This window comes from Lissotriton vulgaris, chromosome 11 (genome assembly GCF_964263255.1).
Source record: "Lissotriton vulgaris chromosome 11, aLisVul1.2, whole genome shotgun sequence".
NCBI classification, from domain to species: domain Eukaryota; kingdom Metazoa; phylum Chordata; class Amphibia; order Caudata; family Salamandridae; genus Lissotriton; species Lissotriton vulgaris.
The window spans coordinates 954,797,630-954,816,628 of record NC_141699.1 but is presented as its reverse complement, the minus strand read 5'-3'; the positions used below and the strand labels follow the sequence as shown (position 1 = coordinate 954,816,628).

Below are 18,999 nucleotides of genomic sequence, written 5' to 3'. Positions count from 1 at the left end.
GTATTATTTCATAATACTCCTTTTACTGTACGCACTTTACTTTATGACAAGTATTGCAATTGTGGCAATCTACTGCTCTTGCATGCGAAAGAAGACTGCTCAATAAATAATACCTTTTATTGAAAACGCCCGTCTCTCTATTTCTCTGCACTCTGGTGAAACTAAGCATGCACGATTGACTGAGTGAAATAGCTATCTATTGTTTTCACACGACTATGGAGATATACTCCTTATTCTGGAGGGAGCAAAGTTGTCATGTTTAAGCGGTTGTCAGAAGCTAATCCCTTCTTGTCTAATCAGGGAAGTTAACTCCTCCCTGTTCATTTGAGAAAGTTTCTAGGGACCTCTGAGCTAGCTGGCATGCCTAATTAAGTCTAACATATTCAGTAGAGACCTAGTCGACCTCAGTCCTACTTCTAAACTGCCGTTTATGTTATTCCAATGCGCAGAGCCTATAAGGAATATAGGAACTACACTACAAGAAGAGGAAGAAGGCACAAATCAGAGACAGTGAAAACAAAGTTTTTGATTAGATAATGGGGAAATATACGACAGAAAGATGACTCTGTGTTCAGCTGTTGGGGGCTTCAGCGGGCAATCAGCGTTTCTCCTCCCGTGTCCCGCCGGTAATCTCGCCGGTCCCCCCACCGCTCCAGCACCTTCCATCAGTGCAGCGCGGCCGAGGGGGGGACTGCAGCTACCAGGAGCCTTAGCAGGGAAAGCTGCCACCGCCCACACCGCGTCCAGAGGCGCTTAAGTTTTGAGAGAGCCCCGGTAGAGCGGGGCTCTGTGTTCAGCTGTTGGGGGCTTCAGCGGGCAATCAGCGTTTTTCCTCCCGTGTCCCGCCGGTAATCTCGCCGGTCCCCCCGCCGCTGCAGCACCTTCCATCAGTGCAGCGCGGCCGAGGTGGGGACTGCAGCTACCAGGAGCCTTAGCAGGGAAAGCTGCCACAGCCCACAACGCGCCCGGAGGCGCTTAAGTTTGGAGAGAGCCCCGGTGGAGCAGGGCTCTGTGTTCAGCTGTTGGGGGCTTCAAAGGGCAATCAGCGTTTCTCCTCCCGTGTCCCGCCGGTAATCTCGCCGGTCCCCCTGCCGCTGCAGCACCTTCCATCAGTGCAGCGCGGCCGAGGGGGGGACTGCAGCTACCAGGAGTCTTAGCAGGGATAGCTGCCACCGCCCACACCGCGCCCGGAGGCGCTTAAGTTTGGAGAGAGCCCCCGTGTCGCGGGACCGCGCGCGGGCTAAGCCCGGGCAAAGTGAGGGCCCTCTGTGGCCCTCGGAGGCCAGAGGAGGACGGGACGGGCCACCCCCCTTGGTTCCCCACGACAGAAGGAGGTAAAATAGACTCATCTATACACACCTACTTTCGCTTCATACCCAAGGGGCACTATTATGTGAAACATTGAACATCTTAGGTGCTGTTGCCATTCTCATTACAAACCTGCGAAAAACTACTACATCATGACTTGTAAGGGGGTGCCCACATATACAATCCCTCAGAGGGTCTCGCGCAAGGGGACACTGGACCACTATGTGAACAGGGCAACACCTCCCATTGCTTGTGAACTAGAGAGTCCACTACGATGCCCGTCCGCCGAGAGCATACCTAGTATGAGATCTTCTCGACAGACAACGGACCTAGCAGAAATTCCATCTTGGTTAGAGGAACTAAACATTCTATGTAAATCTACGGTTGTTCCTGTGGAGGCAGGAAGTATGCAGACTAGAACTCCCAGCACTCCCACCTGCTCCACAGATAACACAAGTCCCAAGACTACTACCCCCTCCCAACCAAATGTAAGATTGTCGGGTGCTCTCCCCTTATTACCAGTAAAAGCTATTAGGCAACCTTTAGTGTCTCCGCAGGTTTCCTCCATTAAAATAAAGAGATCAGAGGCTAACCACACGGGGAGCCAACCTAAACAACAAAAGCTGCACCTAAGCCCACCAACGCCCATCACTACCACCCCAAAACCCTCTAGGGTACTTGCTAACCCAGATTCTCCTGTACCCCCTATTCAGCCAACACTCTTGGCCCAAATTGCAAATATGGTTAAACCCATAATATCCCCCTTGCTAAAAAAAATAAACAACTTAGGGGACAGGCTGACAGGTTTAGAGGAAATGATTAAAGCCAATTTGCCACACTTAAAAATCATGGGAGGCCTCAGCCACCCACAGTCTTTAGTTGACAGGGAAGTGCCCATAACAACTGCATGTGGTAACACTGTTAAAAATCACCCTGTAGCAGCGCAGATGCGAACCTCTGAAGGCTCTAATAAAACCCCCAAGAGCACTGAGCACCTCCCCCAGAGTAGGGTTGAATAAAGATCCCACATCCCATAAGGAGAGAGCTGTAAACCGTGGCATCATGACACAAAAAGCTAATCATATACAGTTACTGCCAGAGGCCGCTCCATTTGTGTGTATACTTTCGGGAGTGCTAGCACTTACAAATGGAAAATCGGAAAAACAAGAGGATCTAAGAAATAAGGTTGTGTTTTGGTTATCTAAAAACAGACCCCTACCTGCTAACATCGATGGTAGAATAGCAAGTGTCAGAAGGGTGGGCTGGCTGGGTCCCCTTCGTAAAGATATACCAGGGGACTTAGTTTTAGTCAACTTCAGGAACAAACACATTGTCCAACACCTACACAACTGGCAGCCAAGAATAGGAGATGGCCCCATATCCACCTGGAATCTTCGTGATTTTTACCCGAGAGCATCATTCTTCCCCCCTCTGAAACCATATGTAGTGAGTAACCGTTCCCTGGGTAGAAGTAGTCTTGTCTCAAGTGGTTACACCATTCCCACCCTCAATCGTTTTGACATAATTTCGGTCTAATTCTGATGAACTGAACAGATACGGTCATTACCTTAAACAAAATTGTTTTCTCTTCTTTTCCAACATGTAATGAATGATCCTATTTTTTCCAATTAATATGGATAATTTGAAATGCGTATCCATAGGGAAAACTTGTATTTTATATTGTAAAGTAAATTTTATTGCCTTGTTGTTTTATGCCTTTATGGTTATACATTCTAACCGAATAAATTACTTGATTGATGGTGATGGACAGAAAGATGGAGAAAGTGACAGAAACAAGGCAAGTCTTAGAAAGGGAAGATGACATTTAGTTCAGTGAGATGCATTCGTGCAATGTAGCTGAATCTAGAATGAGAGAAATATAAATCAATAGAAAGGATATATAAAACAAGGAAAGTAACTGATATTCAGAAATGTGATGTGAATTAAGGAGACTTAAGCATTGTGATAGCTGTGAAACAGCTGTATTTTGAGTTTAGTACATTTCTTGTACCGAGCCTGTTTCTGTTAATGCAGATTGAGTAATCTACCTGGTAAGGCACCTTCTGCTCAGTAGGGTGTTTAAAAGTTAATTGAATGTGAAGAAGAGTGGAGGAAAGATGGCCAGTGGGATTGTTTAGATATTTGGGACTCTGCTGGTCTGCTCTGCCAGACTTTTTGTGTTCTCTGTTTTCGTCTGTCTGTGCCTCTTTATCTGTTGTGTCTTTTTATCTGTTGTGCCTTTTTACCTGTTATGCCTTTTTACATGTTTGTGCCTCTTTATCTGTTGTGCCTCTTTATAAGTGTGTGCCTTTTGTCCACACCTTTTAACTTTTTGTGCCTTTTGTCTGTCTCTGCCATTTCTGTTTCTGTTTTCACTTTTGTTTTGGTTTTCCTGTTGCTTTTTTCCTACCCCTTCCCGCCACTGCTGACCTCTTGGCCCCTCCCCTCCTGCATTATCCCTCTCCCACCTCCCAGCTGCTCTTCCTCCCCCTACTTAATGACGGCTACTGCACAGTGTGCACCACTGGCATGCTGCTAGCATGCCAAAGGCAAGCTTGTCTGTGCCCGTCTGTGACTCAACTGCGACCAGCGGCAGGGACCCTGGTCCTCCGACCCCTCCGCCGCTACGACTCAGTAACCCTCCACACACCCAACCTCGGGTGCAACAGCAACTGCCAGGTCACAACACCCGGCATCACCCAAGGCCCATTCTCCTGCCGACACTGCTGCCACACCTTCACTCACCTCGAGACCCCGACAGCTACCCCCAACCCACTAGACGCCACTGCACCCAAGCCTCTAAGCAACATTCTCCTCAATGTAGACTCCCTGCACAGACATGCAGTAGAAATCTGGGACCTCCTCAACACCATCTGGCATGAATGCCTTCCTCACAAAGACCTGGACCAATGCCAGCTCTGCACCTGTCATTGCAACCGCCATCCCCAATGGGTACAAGATTAAGAGGAAAGACCACCTCACCACCCTGGAAGAGGCCTCGCCATAGTCCACAAAAGCTCCCTCTGACAGAAAACCTCAATATCAAATGACTCCTCACCCCCTATGAAACACATCCACTTCCGGATCCAGGTTAACCCCAGAACAACTCTCGCCTACAGACCTCCGGGACCCCGCACCACATTCAATAACACCATCTCAGACTACATCGCGCCCCATGCCCTGCTTAGAGACCTGAAGCTCAGTGACCCAAACTCCACCATCCTCCTAGACAACCTCGCCAACATCGGACTGAAGCAACTTGTCACCACCCCCACTCGCAAGGCGGCACACACCCTAGACCCCATCTTAACTGGTGGAATCAACATTTACTTCAGTCACACAATGCAACCCCTCTGGATGGACCACCACTGTGTTCACTTCTCCTTCTCAAAAGCCACAACACACAAGCCAATGGCACACACCCATGCAGAAACTGAAGAGCACCTCGCCTTTGCCCTCTGTTGCACTCCTCCCCACCATAATCGATGCCAACTCAGCAGCCACCGAACTCCACAAATTGATTGCCAACTGTCCCAACGCACCCCTCCAGAACTCAGACAACACACCACAAAAGCCACCTGGTTCACAAGGGACCGCCGAGAATCCAAGCGCTCATGCCGACGACTCGAGAAAGCATGGAGGAACAGCAATACCCTGGAAGCATGCACCACCTTCAGAATCGCCACTACAGCAAACCACCAACTCATAAGATCTACGAAGAGAAACTTCATTCAGGACAGAATCCTCTCAGACTCCAGCAACTTGCTGGAACTCTTTAACATCATACAAGAATTCACCAGACCCCCCCAGCAGAACCTCTGTCATCTCTCCCTCCCAGGACCTCTGCAACAAACTCGGCTCCTTCTTCCACTACTAGATCAGGACACTCTACGACAACTTCGCCGAACAAGACCAAGGCACCGACCCAACACCTCCCACCAGCAATGCCACTCAACAGACCATCCTCTCCTGGACCCCGGTCACCACAGAAGAAACTGCAAAAACCATGAGGAGTATACACCCCGCAGCACCTCTTCCACAGGGTTGGCTCCAGCATCACACCAGAATTACGACAGACAATCAGCTGTACCCTTCAAACAGGCATGTTCCCCTACGACTGAAAACACGCAGTAGTCAAACCCCTCCTCAAGAAGCCCTCCACAGGCCAGACAGACCGCAACTACTACAGGCCCATCTCTCTCCTCCCTTTTGCAGCCAAAGTCACCAAGAAGATCGTCAACATCCAGCTAACAAAGTTCATCGAATCCAACTACTTCCTCAATCCGGCTTCCGCAGCAACCACAGCACCGACGACACCCAGCTCATCCTCTCCCTCTCTAACGCACCTGACATCACCAGACAAAATTTACAGGAAGGAATGAAAGACATCGCATCCTGGATGAACAGCAGCTGCCTGAAGCTCAACTCTGAGAAAATGGAAGTCCTCATCCTCAGATCCACCCCTCCACGTGGGACGACACCAGGTGGTCCCCGCCTTTGGCAGCCCTCCCACACTCATGGACCATGCCCTCAACGCAGTATCCTCCACATGTATCAACACTCTGCCCAATAGTGGTCCACCTTATCACCTCTTCTGCTAGTGCTAGTATCGCAGCGCGGGGACACGCCGTCTGGCGTCACCATGCGCTCTACAAAACTCCCTATTATTATTATTATTATTATTATTCCACAAGGCCTTTAAATGGACCCCCCCCCCCCCGACTCCAGAAAGACTGTCACACCAACACTCATCACCAGCAGGCTGGACTACGAGAATAGCTTCTATGCCGGAATCAATACATCTCTACTCCACAAACTCCAGACTGTCCAGTATGCAACAGCCGGGCTTGTCCTCAGTATCCCACAACAAGGCCACATCACCCAGCACCGACGAGACCTCCACTGGCTCCCCATTGAAAAAAGAGTGCCCTTCAAGCAGCTCACACATGCCTACAAAGCCCTCCACAACACCGAACCCCAATACCTCAATGAAAGAACCTCCTTCTATTCTATTCCCCCAAAAGAAATCTACGCTTCACTGACCTACACTTGTCCGAAATCCCTCACATCCACAGAGCTAGGACGGGAGGCAGATCCTTTCTCCTACATCTCAGCCAAGACCTGGAACAAACTCCCCCTCAGCATCAGACGAAGCCCCACACTTCAAACATTCAGAAAGAGCCTCAAGACCTGGCTATTTGGATGACCGGAACGGCCCGAAACCCCCCTCCCCCCAGAGCCTTGAGACCCTCATGGGTGAGTAGTGTGCTATACAAATCTCTGATTGATTGATTGATTTCTCATTTATGCAACGCAGCGCAGCAAGTTCCCTTGCTGTGCAACGTTTCATGAATAAATAGTAAATATACCTATTGATTACTATTTTTTATTATTTTTTTGCCCACCACAAAATGTATTCTTAGATACTATTCCAACCTTTTTCAAAAAATCTAGATTTGCTTGCCTCTTTAGCTAATGTTGATGTGGACCTTTCATCTTTCTTTCATACTTATTTTGTTGTTTGTTTGTGCAGTTACATATTATACCACACACATTTTCTCTGAGCTTAGACTTGCTGCATTCGCTTAGCCACATTCACTGAGCCACCAAAGGTGAGCCAAAGAAATGTAACAGAAACCATTTTACCTATGTGGATTGAACTCAGGTGCATTATCCAACATGCCAGTCACTCATAATGGGCCACATTAAATACCATTTGGCACAATGCAGCAAGGCCACTTGCTACGCTGAGTTGCTTCAAATGGAGAAAGCTGTACAGCACCATCTTTATTTTTTGAAGGATTTATATAACGCGAACATGGTATCAGAGTGCTTTACAAGTAAGGTAGTCAAACAAAAGAGACAATGTACAAAGAAACATAGTATTTCGAGATAAAGACTTATGTTACAGCTGGTTGTTCTACTAGTCCGAAATAATGTTCAAATGAATTTTGTCATAAGAAGAGATTTAACTTCTTTTTTCAAGGAGGCAGTTGATGGGTTGAGTCTGATTTCTGGAGGTAGTGCATTCCAAATACCTGGCGCAATTCCAGTGAAGGCGCGATTATATGTTTTCTTCTTGGCAAATCTCTGAGGCTTCAAAAGAAGGTTGTTGGCGCTCCTGGAGGATCTGTTTCCACACGAGGGCTCCAGTTTCTGGGTCAGGTACCTCAGGGTGTTGTGATTTAGGGCTCTGTGTGTCATGCAAGCAATTTGTAGATGAATTTTTTATTCGAAGGGTAGCCAGTTAAGCGCTTTGAAGTCGGGGTAAATATGGCAATGTCTTTTGGAGCCTGTGAGGAGCCTGTCCGCTGAGTTGAGTGATGCTCTTAGCGGGGCAGTTGTCGATCTAGGGATCTAGGGAGTTCACAGAGAGTTGCACTACCATATTCTAGTCTGGGAATTACTAGTGTTTGGACTGCTAGTTTGAAGTCGTTTACTGGGAGGAAGGGTTTTAATTTTCTCAAGGTGGGCATCTGAAAGATTTCACCTTTTTGCTGCGGCACTGATATGTTTTTGCATGTTTAGGTTACTGTCCAGAGTTACTCCCAGTGATTTTGTTGAATCTATAATAAGAGGCTGTCAGTTGAGCACTGTAAGATGTTTAAGCCATTCTTGTATGATGTTTGTTTGGTTAGATGGGCGATTAGTAAGAATTTGGTTTTGAGGGCGTTTAATTTGAGGTGGTATTAAGTCAACCAAGGCTGAGTTTTTTGTAGAGTCAGATTGAGAGCTTTGATGTCATCCGGAGAGTTTATCTTTAAATATAGTTGTGTGTCGTCTGCGTACATGTGAAAGAGGATATTAGCTGAGTAGAGGATCTCAGTGAGTGGCTCCATGAATAGGATGAACAGTGTAGGCGAGAGGGAGGAGCCCTGTGGGACTCCTAATGTGACTGGGACGGTCCTGGACAGGGATTGGTTGACCTTGACTCTGGGATTTATTTTGGAGGAAAGAGGTAAACTAATTTAGAACTGACCCTGATTGGCCCATTCTGTATTGCAAGAGGTCTAGTAGATTATCATGTTTGACGGTATCAAATGCCAAAGATAAGTCAAGTAGGATGAGTAGGCAGGCTTCGTTCTGATCTAGGCTTTTTAGTACGTCGTCTATTATGTGGGTCATGGCCGACTCCGTACTTGCCCTGTCCGGAAGCCAGATTGAAATTTATTGAGCAGGTGGAAGTTGGTGGTGTGGTAGTCTAACTGGCTGAGAACACATTTTTCTTAGAGTTTAGCCAGAGTTGAGATGTTGGAAATTGGTCGGTAGTTGTTTAGGTCAGTGGGTCGTCGTCATATTTTTCAGGATGGGGGAAACTTGTCCCGATTTGAGAATATGAGGAATAACTCCTTGGACTAAGGCAGCATTGATGAACTTTGTCCAAAGTGGCAATAGCGCCGGTATGAGATCTTTGAGGTAGTTAGCAGGGAGGGGGTCAGAGAAGTGGTTAGAGGGGTTCAAGGACGTGAGTACTTTTAGGATTGTTTCTTCGCTGTAGGTAGTCAAGGAGGCCCAGGAGGTGTTATTTTTTAGGGCGAGCTTAGCTGTGCAGGTACCTTGGGTTGTTAGCGTGTGAGATGGCATGTCCTTCTGAGAGTCAGTCTGAGCTAATGAGGCCTTAAGTAGGTCTGTTTTCAGGAGTTAATTCTTTATTGTGAAGAAGGAAGAAAATTATTTGCAGCTGGGTGGAGAACATAGACCATCTTGGCGAGGGTGAGCTATGCCAAGAGATTAAGTTTTGACTAGTTCAAATATTTTCTTGGGTCAGTTCTTGGCTTGGTCTAGTTGATTTTTTTAAATAGTTAGCTTTTGATTGTCTGATCTTTCTATAATACGATTTTCTGGAGGATCTGAGATGTTTAAGGTGGTCCGTGGATGGTGATGACCTCCATCTCTGTTCAGCTAATCTTGGGGCTCGTCTGTTCTCGTTGAGTCTATCATCATACCAAAGTTTAGAATCTTTTGTGGAGAGCCTCTTCAGTTGTAGACGCGCTGTTGTATCTAAAATTATGGTCATGAAGTTAAAGTAGTGTTGTGTCAAAGCATAAACATCTGTTAGGTCTTCCGGGGGTAGCAGGAGGCTGACACTGGCGGAAGTGAATAGGTCTGTGAGGGAGTTTTTTTTAGGATGCTCTTCCATATTTTGGTGATCAGACTAATCACAGGGGAGGATTGTGTTAAGCTGAATGGCCTCTGGGTTGGCAATCACCAAGTCAAGGGATGAGCCTTTGACATGTGTGGGGCTATTGCAGATTTGGTTGAGGTTAAAGTCCGAAAGGAATGTTTCGAGGCAATTTACTGCCAGGTCCTTAGGGTCATTCCAATGGAGATCGAAGTCACCAAGGAATATTTGGGTATTTTGTTGACCAGTATGTTTGGTCACGATACCCATGAGTTGCTCGATGAAGGTGAGGTTATCGTCTGGTGGGTCGTAAAATGTGTGCAGCAAACAAATTGTTTTGTTATTACCTGTGATATCTAAGCAACGATATTCACATGAGGAAAGATCCGGTGAGGGTGAGCAGCACACTGAGAGGCTGTTCCAGTGTATGCAGGCAATACCACCTCCTTGTCTAATAGGTCTATATAGTCTGGTGATGTCATAATTGGGAGGGACCAGTATGTCTAGTATTGGCCTGGATGATTCATTTAGCCAAGTTTCTGTTAGGATTAGGAGTTCCGGTTCGTGAGTGAGTATAAGGTCAACAATGTCATCTGCGTGTGCTGAGGCTGATGTACAGTTTAGTAGCATGCATTTGGTACACGGCTTGGAGGTCGTTGGAGGTTCCAGTGTTAATGGAACTTGCATAAGATTCTCCAGGTTTATACCTCTGGAGTTGCGATTAGGGGCTCTGTGTGTACTGAGTTGAGTTTTGAATAGGGAGGGTTGCTTCTGCTTGTTCAGATCTACTGTGGACTGTCTGGGTGGGGGGATCGTAGGAGATGAGTGGGGAGTGTATATCTTTAGCAGATAGAGTATTCTTCCTGCGGATCGGACGGGTTGTGGAATTGCAGTAAGAAAATGTTCTTCATCTTGGGGGCGGTTGATTAGGGGATAGTAGTTGCAACTGGTGCTGGGGTGTGGGGCTTTTGCTGTATGGGATCCTGCTCTTATTAACCGCATGTCGTCTGATCTTGAGTTGCTGTCTGGTCAGGTTCCGTAGCTTATGGAGGTCATCTTTGATATATTGTAGTGAAAGTAGGATTTCGTCTAGCCTAGGGTCTGGTGTGGGAGGGGTGTTAATAATGTGGTCTAGGAGTAGGGGGTGGGAGGGTTTGGGATGTGGATTGGAGGGTAGCAGTAGTCTGCATCTGCGTAGTGAGAACTATGAGTCTGGCTGTCCGGAGATGTGGAAGTAGAGAAAGGGGGGGAGTAAACAAAGGGAGGAGGTATGTATCGGAGGGGTGTGCATCGAGGTTATGGGCATGTGAGGGTTCCTATTGTTTGGGGGACTATTGTAAGGGAAGTTACTTGTTTGAATCCTAGGTGAAGGGGTAGTGATGTAGGAGTTGTGGGTGTGGTTCTCAAAAGCTTGGATATCTCCTGGCATCGGGGTGGGAGTATGAAAAGATGGGTTTGAAGGTGAGTGCCAAGGGAGCATGTCGGCGTGGACTTGGGGGGAATTATGGAGTTAGGGGTGCCTGTGGCGGGGGTAAAGGATGAAGGACTTTATCTATGATGAGCGGAAAGATGTTGTCGAGCAAGATAACATTTTGGTCAGAACATTGCAAGAGAATGATCCCAGTATGAAAGATGGTGATTTTAGCTGATGCCCTAGAAAGCGGGAAGGGGATGATAGAGGTCTTGAGACCGTGCACTGTTTTCCTTGATGAGGAAACAGAGAACAGGGGGTAGAATGCTTCCTCCATTAAGATCTTCTCTTTGTGTAAAAAATTATGTCATTGGTTAAAGAGCCCTTGTTTAGAGAGTGGTAGGTGTCTGATATTGGTGTCTCGGGATATGTTTTTAGCAGCGAATGTTTAAAATGTTTGCTGCTTTTTTTGAGAGGTTAGGGGGTTCTTGATGGTGTAAATATGTTGACCTGAGAACTCCATTCTGCTAAGGGGCTAAAATGAGGGGTAGGCGAATAGGGGGAGTGCACTACTGAATTATTTCAGTGACTGCTTGGGAATAGCCCATTCCTATGGGCACTGAGGCCAATTTAAGATGGCCACCTGATTTGCAGAAGAAATATGGTACTGTCAACACCCTGCTTTTGCTGGTGCACTCTGTGCTGCCTAGCACCCATGTGCTATGCTGCAAGGGTGCCTGAGTAATGGGCAGGATTGTTTTTCTGCAGGAAGGGATAGCTTCCTGCACACAAAAATTCCTTGTAAGTCAATTTCCTCTTTCTATGTGTGATGCAGAGGAAATAACAAGGAGAAATAAAAATATTTTTCCTGGTTATGCCTAACTGGTGTGGCATTTTGATCTATTTCCAGAATTTCTAGCTTAGTAAATCTCGGAGTGCGCCAAAATCCATGGGTGGCTGCAGGGAAATGCCCAAGATCCATCCATGCTCAACCTCCAAGCCACAGTGTGATAAAGTGCAGCTCAAGGGGCTATGTTGCGTTACATTTTCTTTACGAAGCCATGCATGGGGACGCAAGTCGGCTTTTACGTGGGTTAGTACGTACCAACTATCATTTTGCATCCAGGCTGAGCCAAAAAATGTGGAGCTGCCATGAAGCAAATGTTAGTAAACCTGGGCAATATATAGCAGGTATGCAAGTAATTGATGTTTGCTGACAATTTAAAGTCTTGCACTGTTGATCACCTGTAATTGTTTAATTTTTTTTTTTTTAAATGCGGCTTATACTAGACTTTGTATAAGTATCATTTAGAGAATATTTCAGAGTCTGTGTGTGGTGTATTTTATTAAACTCAAATCAACAGTTTAAATAAAAAGACTCCTATTGGACACATCTAAATATTTGAAAAACGTGTTCACAACATTGAATCCATAAATAAGTAAAAAATGCTATAGCAATACTGTGTGCGGTACCTACCAGAAGCCAAGAGTTGTTCAAGTTGTCTCATTGGCTGTATCACTGATTCATCCGTGAATTCAGAGTCTGCAGTATAGTACTCGGTAAGAGCCTTCTCGGCATCAAAATATTTCTGGTAGATAGATGTCCATGTTAAGCCCGGCTCCATGTTCTGACTATAGACTTGTTGGTGGACCGTGACTCTGAATTCCACGCCACCAGTGCTATGCATTGTGAGAATTTTTGCCCCGTTATATTCCACAGGTGCAGTTTGCTTACGTGCCCACGTTCTGCTTTCTTGTTTGCTTTGTGCTCTTTGAAGATTGCGCTGTCTGTTTGTGTCTAGTCTGTGTGAGCTGAAATGATAATTTCGACCCCTACATAATGATGTTTTGCTCCCTTGGGCACTTTAGTGTGGTAAACATCCTGCTGGGTGCTGCTCAAAGCAAGGGATGAATCTAACTATAGGAACATGGTAAATACAAATACTGCACTCCTTTAAGCGTATTCTGGGCCCTTCAGAACAAAAGCCACACAAGGAAAATGAGCTGCCTTTCTGTACTAGCCACATGTGAAGTCCGGAGTGTAGTTGTCAAAAGTTCAGCAGGTGCAGTGGCACCGGAGAAAAGGGGTGTAAGAAGACCACTGGATCCCAAATGTAGCTTTTTTGGCCAAATAAAGGAATGGGGTGGGTATATTTTGGTCCGTGCACTAGGGCCTGTGGCATCTTTACTAAGCCACTGTGTGAGGGTTTGATTATCCGTCAAAAGCTTGGATTATTGTCGCACTCCATCAAATGAGTGCTGCTTAGATTGTGCAACCCTTCCTCTCTATCGCTTCTTTTGTTGAAGTGTGGATGATGTTTCACAGTTCATTTTATATGTCACAATTGCAGGATCATTTACCCAACGTTTCACGTCCAAATGCAATATGCACAATGTGGTTATTTTTTAGGTGCTGTACATCATCACATTTTGCTGTAATTCAATTCCTCAATCCCATCTTGTCCTATATGGAGCTCTCTGGAGGAGTGCAAAGGTGCTAGTTTGCAGTACATGTGTCCAGATTCAGGTTTGAACCTGGAAACTCATGTTGATGCACTGGGGTCAGGTGACCTTGCAGCAGTGAACTTATCAGGTCCACCAGATAAGTTACACTTCTCTGATTGCTGAAAAATGGTCAGAAATACAAAAGGTTATGTAGTTAATAGTGATGGTTGATTTTGGAGGTTAATGGGGTGACCATAACCCATCAAAGACCAACCTTGTCTCACTCTCTTAACGCCAGCAGAGTTCTGCCCACCAAAGTTAGAGTTCCCCATGTTCTTCATGGGGATCTCAGTGACAGATGTCCATATACTGGTACAGCAGCTGCCCCTTTTACAAAGCAGAATGCTGTGTTGGTGCAGTCTACTTGGAATGCCTTTTTTTACATGAAGTTTGTTTCTAAAAAGCAACACATTTGTCTTTGAAATTAAGTGAACTTTTTATCTGAGCATCTCTGGGACATTTTGTTAATTTCATGTGCAGGGCTGTTATGCATCTTGTGGAGGGCCGAGCAGGACCAATCAGAGGCAGACACCAAGGTATAAATGGGGGGAGGGGCCTCTGCCACAATGTCTTGATGCCTCTTTGGCTGATTAGCTACTGGATCTTTTTTTTTTTCAATTAAATAAATCCAGTGACTCATCCTTTTATAAATAGGAGTTTGACTGAGTGGGAGAATAGTTAATTTCAGGCATTTCTCCGATTAATCCAATCTCTAAATAACCACGTTTCAACATTCTTGGAAGACAAATCCGTCAAACACACTCATTTTGACATTAATACAAATCTTTGTCTGTATCTCTTTCTTTTTCTGTGCACCTTCTAGTTATTTGCTCTTTCACTAGGTTAATTCTAGGATTTGCATACGTTTTATACAATGGTAAGGCACCTACAAGTATCTTATATCCTATTTCTCCATTTGGTTAAATAAAGGTAAAAAGAACAAGATAATTGAAGAATTGTTTGAATTAATCCCAGCCACTAGAGTCTCTCTGAGCCACATTCCATGCCATTGTTTTTCACCCACTGTGCCATTCTAGACAGATACCCGTCTCATGCATATTAGTCTTGTTTCTGCTCAGCAGGAACAGACCAGCCCAAACTCCCAGGCCAGATCATCTCTAGATGGGAGCACACGCATCCCCAGACAGGTTTCAACCTACTTAGGTCTCATCAGTGAGGTATAGCTTGAGTACTATGGCACTGTGAGCATGGCACCCACATTGAGGCATACGTGTCACTGTTAGGGCATCTACTTTACAAACAACACGGTAATGGAAGAAATGGTTGACTTAAAAAAATTACAAAAATATTAAAGAACAAAATTACTGATGCCTTGTCAATGCAAATGTCATTGACTACTATGAGAACCTTCAAAACCTTTAAATGGATGAAAAACATTATATAAAAGAAATTAGTAATATGTAATAATCTTTATTGCATGATTTAAAAAGAAACCTTTGCAAGGTACAAGAGATGAAATTTTGACACTTATTAAATTGATAAAAATATAACACTCATTAGGTTTGGTAAAAATAGAACCCTGGTTTCAGTGTTAAAAAGCACCCGGCCCCCCACATTTCTGAACTCTCTTGTTGGTGCGCTGCATTGCAGGTGCCATTGATGATTATCCGTTCAAGGCAATTGTGTCCAAGGTTGTGTTTTAAGACCCAAAGGTGTCCAGCCTGTGCGCCCATGCCTTTTTTGTGTAAGTTATGCTTTGACAATTCTGCCGGATTTTCGTGTATCAGGGTGCCCGCAAGGCAAAATTTCCCGTTATTAAGGAGGTCAGTGGATCTGCTCCTCTAGTTGAGGTAGGGGTCAACATCTCCCCTCCCATAGTTTTTTTACTGCGCAGCCCATAAACCTCACTAGTGCGCAGTTTAAGTGTGTATTCCGTGGGTCGAAGCAGGCCAATACTGCAGATCTGCATGTTCTAACTTCCTTGTTGATCCAGGTCCTCCATAGGAGGGTCCTTCTTTCTTTCAGGAGGCTTGGACACAGACACAGAACATGAAATATGTCTTCCCTATAGTTGCCACAAAATCGACATGGCTCCAAAGCTTGTTCTCCTTTCCATTTGGGAAGATGGCAGGACAGGTTGATCACCCCCAATCTTTGTTTTAAAAAACATAGTTTAGTGTGTGCATTGAAAGTGCAAGTTAAGGAGCTCTGAGGAGTCACCTGATTGCATGAAGTGAGGGTCATCCAACCATGGCTTCTTCCTGCAAGACTCGCCTTGTCTTCCATTGAGGAGAGCTTTTTTGTGCTTATTTTTGGTAGCCTTTTGAACTAGTTTTGGCTAACGTGTAGGTCCCAAACATTGCCCAGACCTAGGGTTTTTAGCCCGCTTGACAGATAGCGATGCCCTGCTTGCCATTGTTTTGTATTCAGATTGGACCATAGGTGTTCCGCTAAACTGCCTTCTTTTGATAACCTCAGCTTGTGGGAGCACATTAAGAAATTTGTCATTCTGCCCAGTGATTGTTTACAGATGCCCAGTTCCAGCCTGATTTGTGCTGGTGACGTGAGAGATGGTAGCTGGAAGACTGTTCTAATTTTTTTTGCTATGATTGTGTCTAATTGGCCGCTGTCCAATCCTTTTAGCACCTCGCTTCCATATGTTAGGGTTGGGATGACTTTTGCAAGTGCCACCTGAAGTGTAGGAGCGAATGTTGGGGCGAGTAATTTCTTATGGATGGAACTGAGAGCAAATGCTAATGCTGTTCCTTTCTGTTTTTGCTCTCCCAGGTGGCTTTTGTATCTTCTGTTGTTGTTGAAGAAGACTCCTAAATATTTGTGGCATTTGGATTCTATAATGCTTACCGACTTTAGGATCTATGCCAGCTTTTAAGGCCTTCCAGGGCGAACCACCAAGATTTTTGTTTTCTTGTTGTTTATCTGGAGCTCGTTCTTATTTGAGTATCCAGCAGTTGCGTCCATAAGCCTTTGTAAGCATATCTTTGTGCTACTTAGGAGAACCAAGTTGTTGGCATATAATAGATTTGACAGCTGTAAGCTGGCTAGTTTAGGAGCATGAGAGTTGACTGTGTTTAGTGCTTCCGGGAGATCTGATAAAAATAGATTAAAAAGTGTAGGGGCCAAGATGCATCCTTGTTTGAGTACTTTTGTTGTAAAAATTGGTTGTGATAGTCTGGAACCGTCGCAAATCTTAATCCTGGCCCATGTGTCCTTGTGCAGTAGCTGTAGGGCTCTTAGTAAACTATTCGGGATGTTCAGTGCGAAAAGCTTCTGCTATAGATTGGCCCTATTGACTTTATCAAACACCGAACTATAGTCTATGAATCCCATGTAAAACGGTCTGGTACTAAACTTCGTCTGATCTATCAGACACAAGAGACTCATAAGGTTAACTGCAGTGACAGTTCCTCTGGGTAAACCAGTATTGTTTGGAGGAATTATTGAGTGTTCCTCTTCCCAATCCCGCAATGAATTCAGCAAAATCCCTGCAAAGTACTTCGCTTCATTATCGATAAGAGCGACTAACCGATAATTGCCTGGGGATTTTTTGTCCCCTCCTTTGAAGATTGGAACAAGAATCGATCCTCACCAAGAGGGTGGAATGTTATTCTTTGCTAAAATGGAAGGGAAAAGTGGAGGTAGTTTGAAGAAATCAATAAAAAGAAACCAGTCACATAAAATAAATTAAACAAACAATTAAAAAGAGAAGAAAAAACAAAATAAGCAACCATTGACACTAGGCAAGGGAGAAACAGACTACCATTTCAGAATATTATAGTCCTCTACATGCAAACATCATACATTGCGCCTGTTGTTCACCATATTCTTCATGTACAAACAAAAACCTTTTTCTATGGGCCCAAAGATATTTCGATAAAGGAACTCTGACTTCTAATAAATATTTCTAAACTGTCTAAACCACAGTTATCACACTAACAAAGACCAGTGAACAATGTAGTTCAGCACCTTCAAGAAACATTGCTTACTTCAGAACTGAAATATATGAATAACATTTAAGAAGCATAGAACAAAACACGTTGTAACCACAAGAATTGATGCTATAATGATGACATAAGAGATGAACGAGATATTGTTGTGCCATAAATGATAGCTGGCAAATATCAGTGACTAGATGTTTGAACATGAACTATAACTCAATTTCTAAATGTGTTTTTTTCTGTGGCTATATACATATACAGGGTCACTGAAAAAGACAAAGTTTAAAGTGACATTATTCTTAGGTGATGAAATGAAATGAGAACTAACGTTTAAAAATAAAAACCACTGAAATTCGCCAGTTATAGATTAGAGAGCTAAACCTAAATTGTGCCCCATTACACTGTGATTATTATACAAAACAAGAGCAACCCATATGTCCTTGCGAACTGGGTATTGCTAATATGTAGAAACAGTGTTCACAAGGAACTCATTTCATTAGTGAATAAATAAAGATTTCAGCAAGTAGTAATATATCTTGCGCGATTAAAGCAAAGAGCAGAAAAATATATAGTAGAACCTTAATTCAATTTAGGTTTATCAACATTATAGCCCAAGATATATAGAACCCCAAAGAGCATGAATAATTGTATTACTCACTTCAGCTAAAGTGGGTGTATTTTATTTCATAGAACAATTTCTCATGTAAAAATATTTTAGTGTGTAATTACACTATGTATATTTAAACAGATGGAAGTAGTTTTGTGAACCCCAGTGTAGTGACCATAACCAAACAATGCAATACATATAGTGCTATTAAGAGACAAAAAATGGTTATTGGTATCTAAAAGAGGAGCCCTTTTAATGATGCAGTCAGTTCTTCATAGGCAACTTTATAGTTTAGCTGGGGCTATCTCTTTAAAGTAGCCAACAACGTTTCAACCCTCTCGTGGTATGGGCTCTCTTCAGGACAGGAATTCTGGGGACTGAGGAGAAATAGATTTAGTGCCATTTGAGCATTTTATTTCTGTGGGCTTAGGGATAAAAAATGGGCAAAATGCTTACAGAGCAACACTTAGGGCGTGCCCAGGATGCAGGAATCTTCCTAATTTAATTCAGGATCTTTCTTGTAGTTCAGGGTGTCTAGTTCCTTTTAATGACATTGAAGGGATGTATTAACAATGAGATAGTGTGAGGTAAACACAAGTGAATAGGTGTTTTTTAGGGGATTGCTTACCCTTATCATGATAGAGCCACACCAAGCTCCTGGTTTTATTCATCACGGTAACCACCGTATACATTAGGGCCTATTGATGAAAGATGGATTCATCTCAGAGGCTTGGTAATTGTCCAAGGAGCAGTATGTTAATGAGGGGTCACATGCTTAATGCCTTACTCACCAATTCCTTGCAGTGAGTGATAGAGCCACACCTGGCTTTTGGTTTTATGCACGTAATCACCGGTTATTGTAGGCCCTATTGATAAAAAAAAAAGGATTCTATCCGGGTGGCGGATAGCTGCACGACTAAGGCGGGTATTGATGGGGGGAGCAAGGGGGTCCATGCCAAAGTTCTTAAGGGCCGTCGGGTAATAAACCTGTTATCTTGGAATGTAGCGGGGTTAAAAAGGAAGATGGATATACCGGAATGGCATACATTCATCGAGAAGTTCGATGTTTGTCTGTTCCAGGAAACCTGGAGCCTGCTATCAATAAATAAATCGGGTTATACTACCTTTT

The 18,999-nt window shown here is 44.4% G+C and overlaps 1 protein-coding gene across 1 annotated transcript in view; it reads right to left on the bottom strand.

Annotated features, from left to right (window-relative positions):
- Positions 1 to 12,481, bottom strand: part of LOC147683740 (nicotinamide N-methyltransferase-like) — a 60,903-nt gene extending 48,422 nt beyond the window's left edge. The window contains exon 1 of the mRNA XM_086942570.1: positions 12,319 to 12,481. Coding sequence (XP_086798696.1) covers positions 12,319 to 12,466 — 148 coding nt within the window. The 5' untranslated portion in view covers positions 12,467 to 12,481. The remainder of the gene's footprint in view (positions 1 to 12,318) is intronic.
- Between the last annotated feature and the right edge of the window lie 6,518 nt (positions 12,482 to 18,999).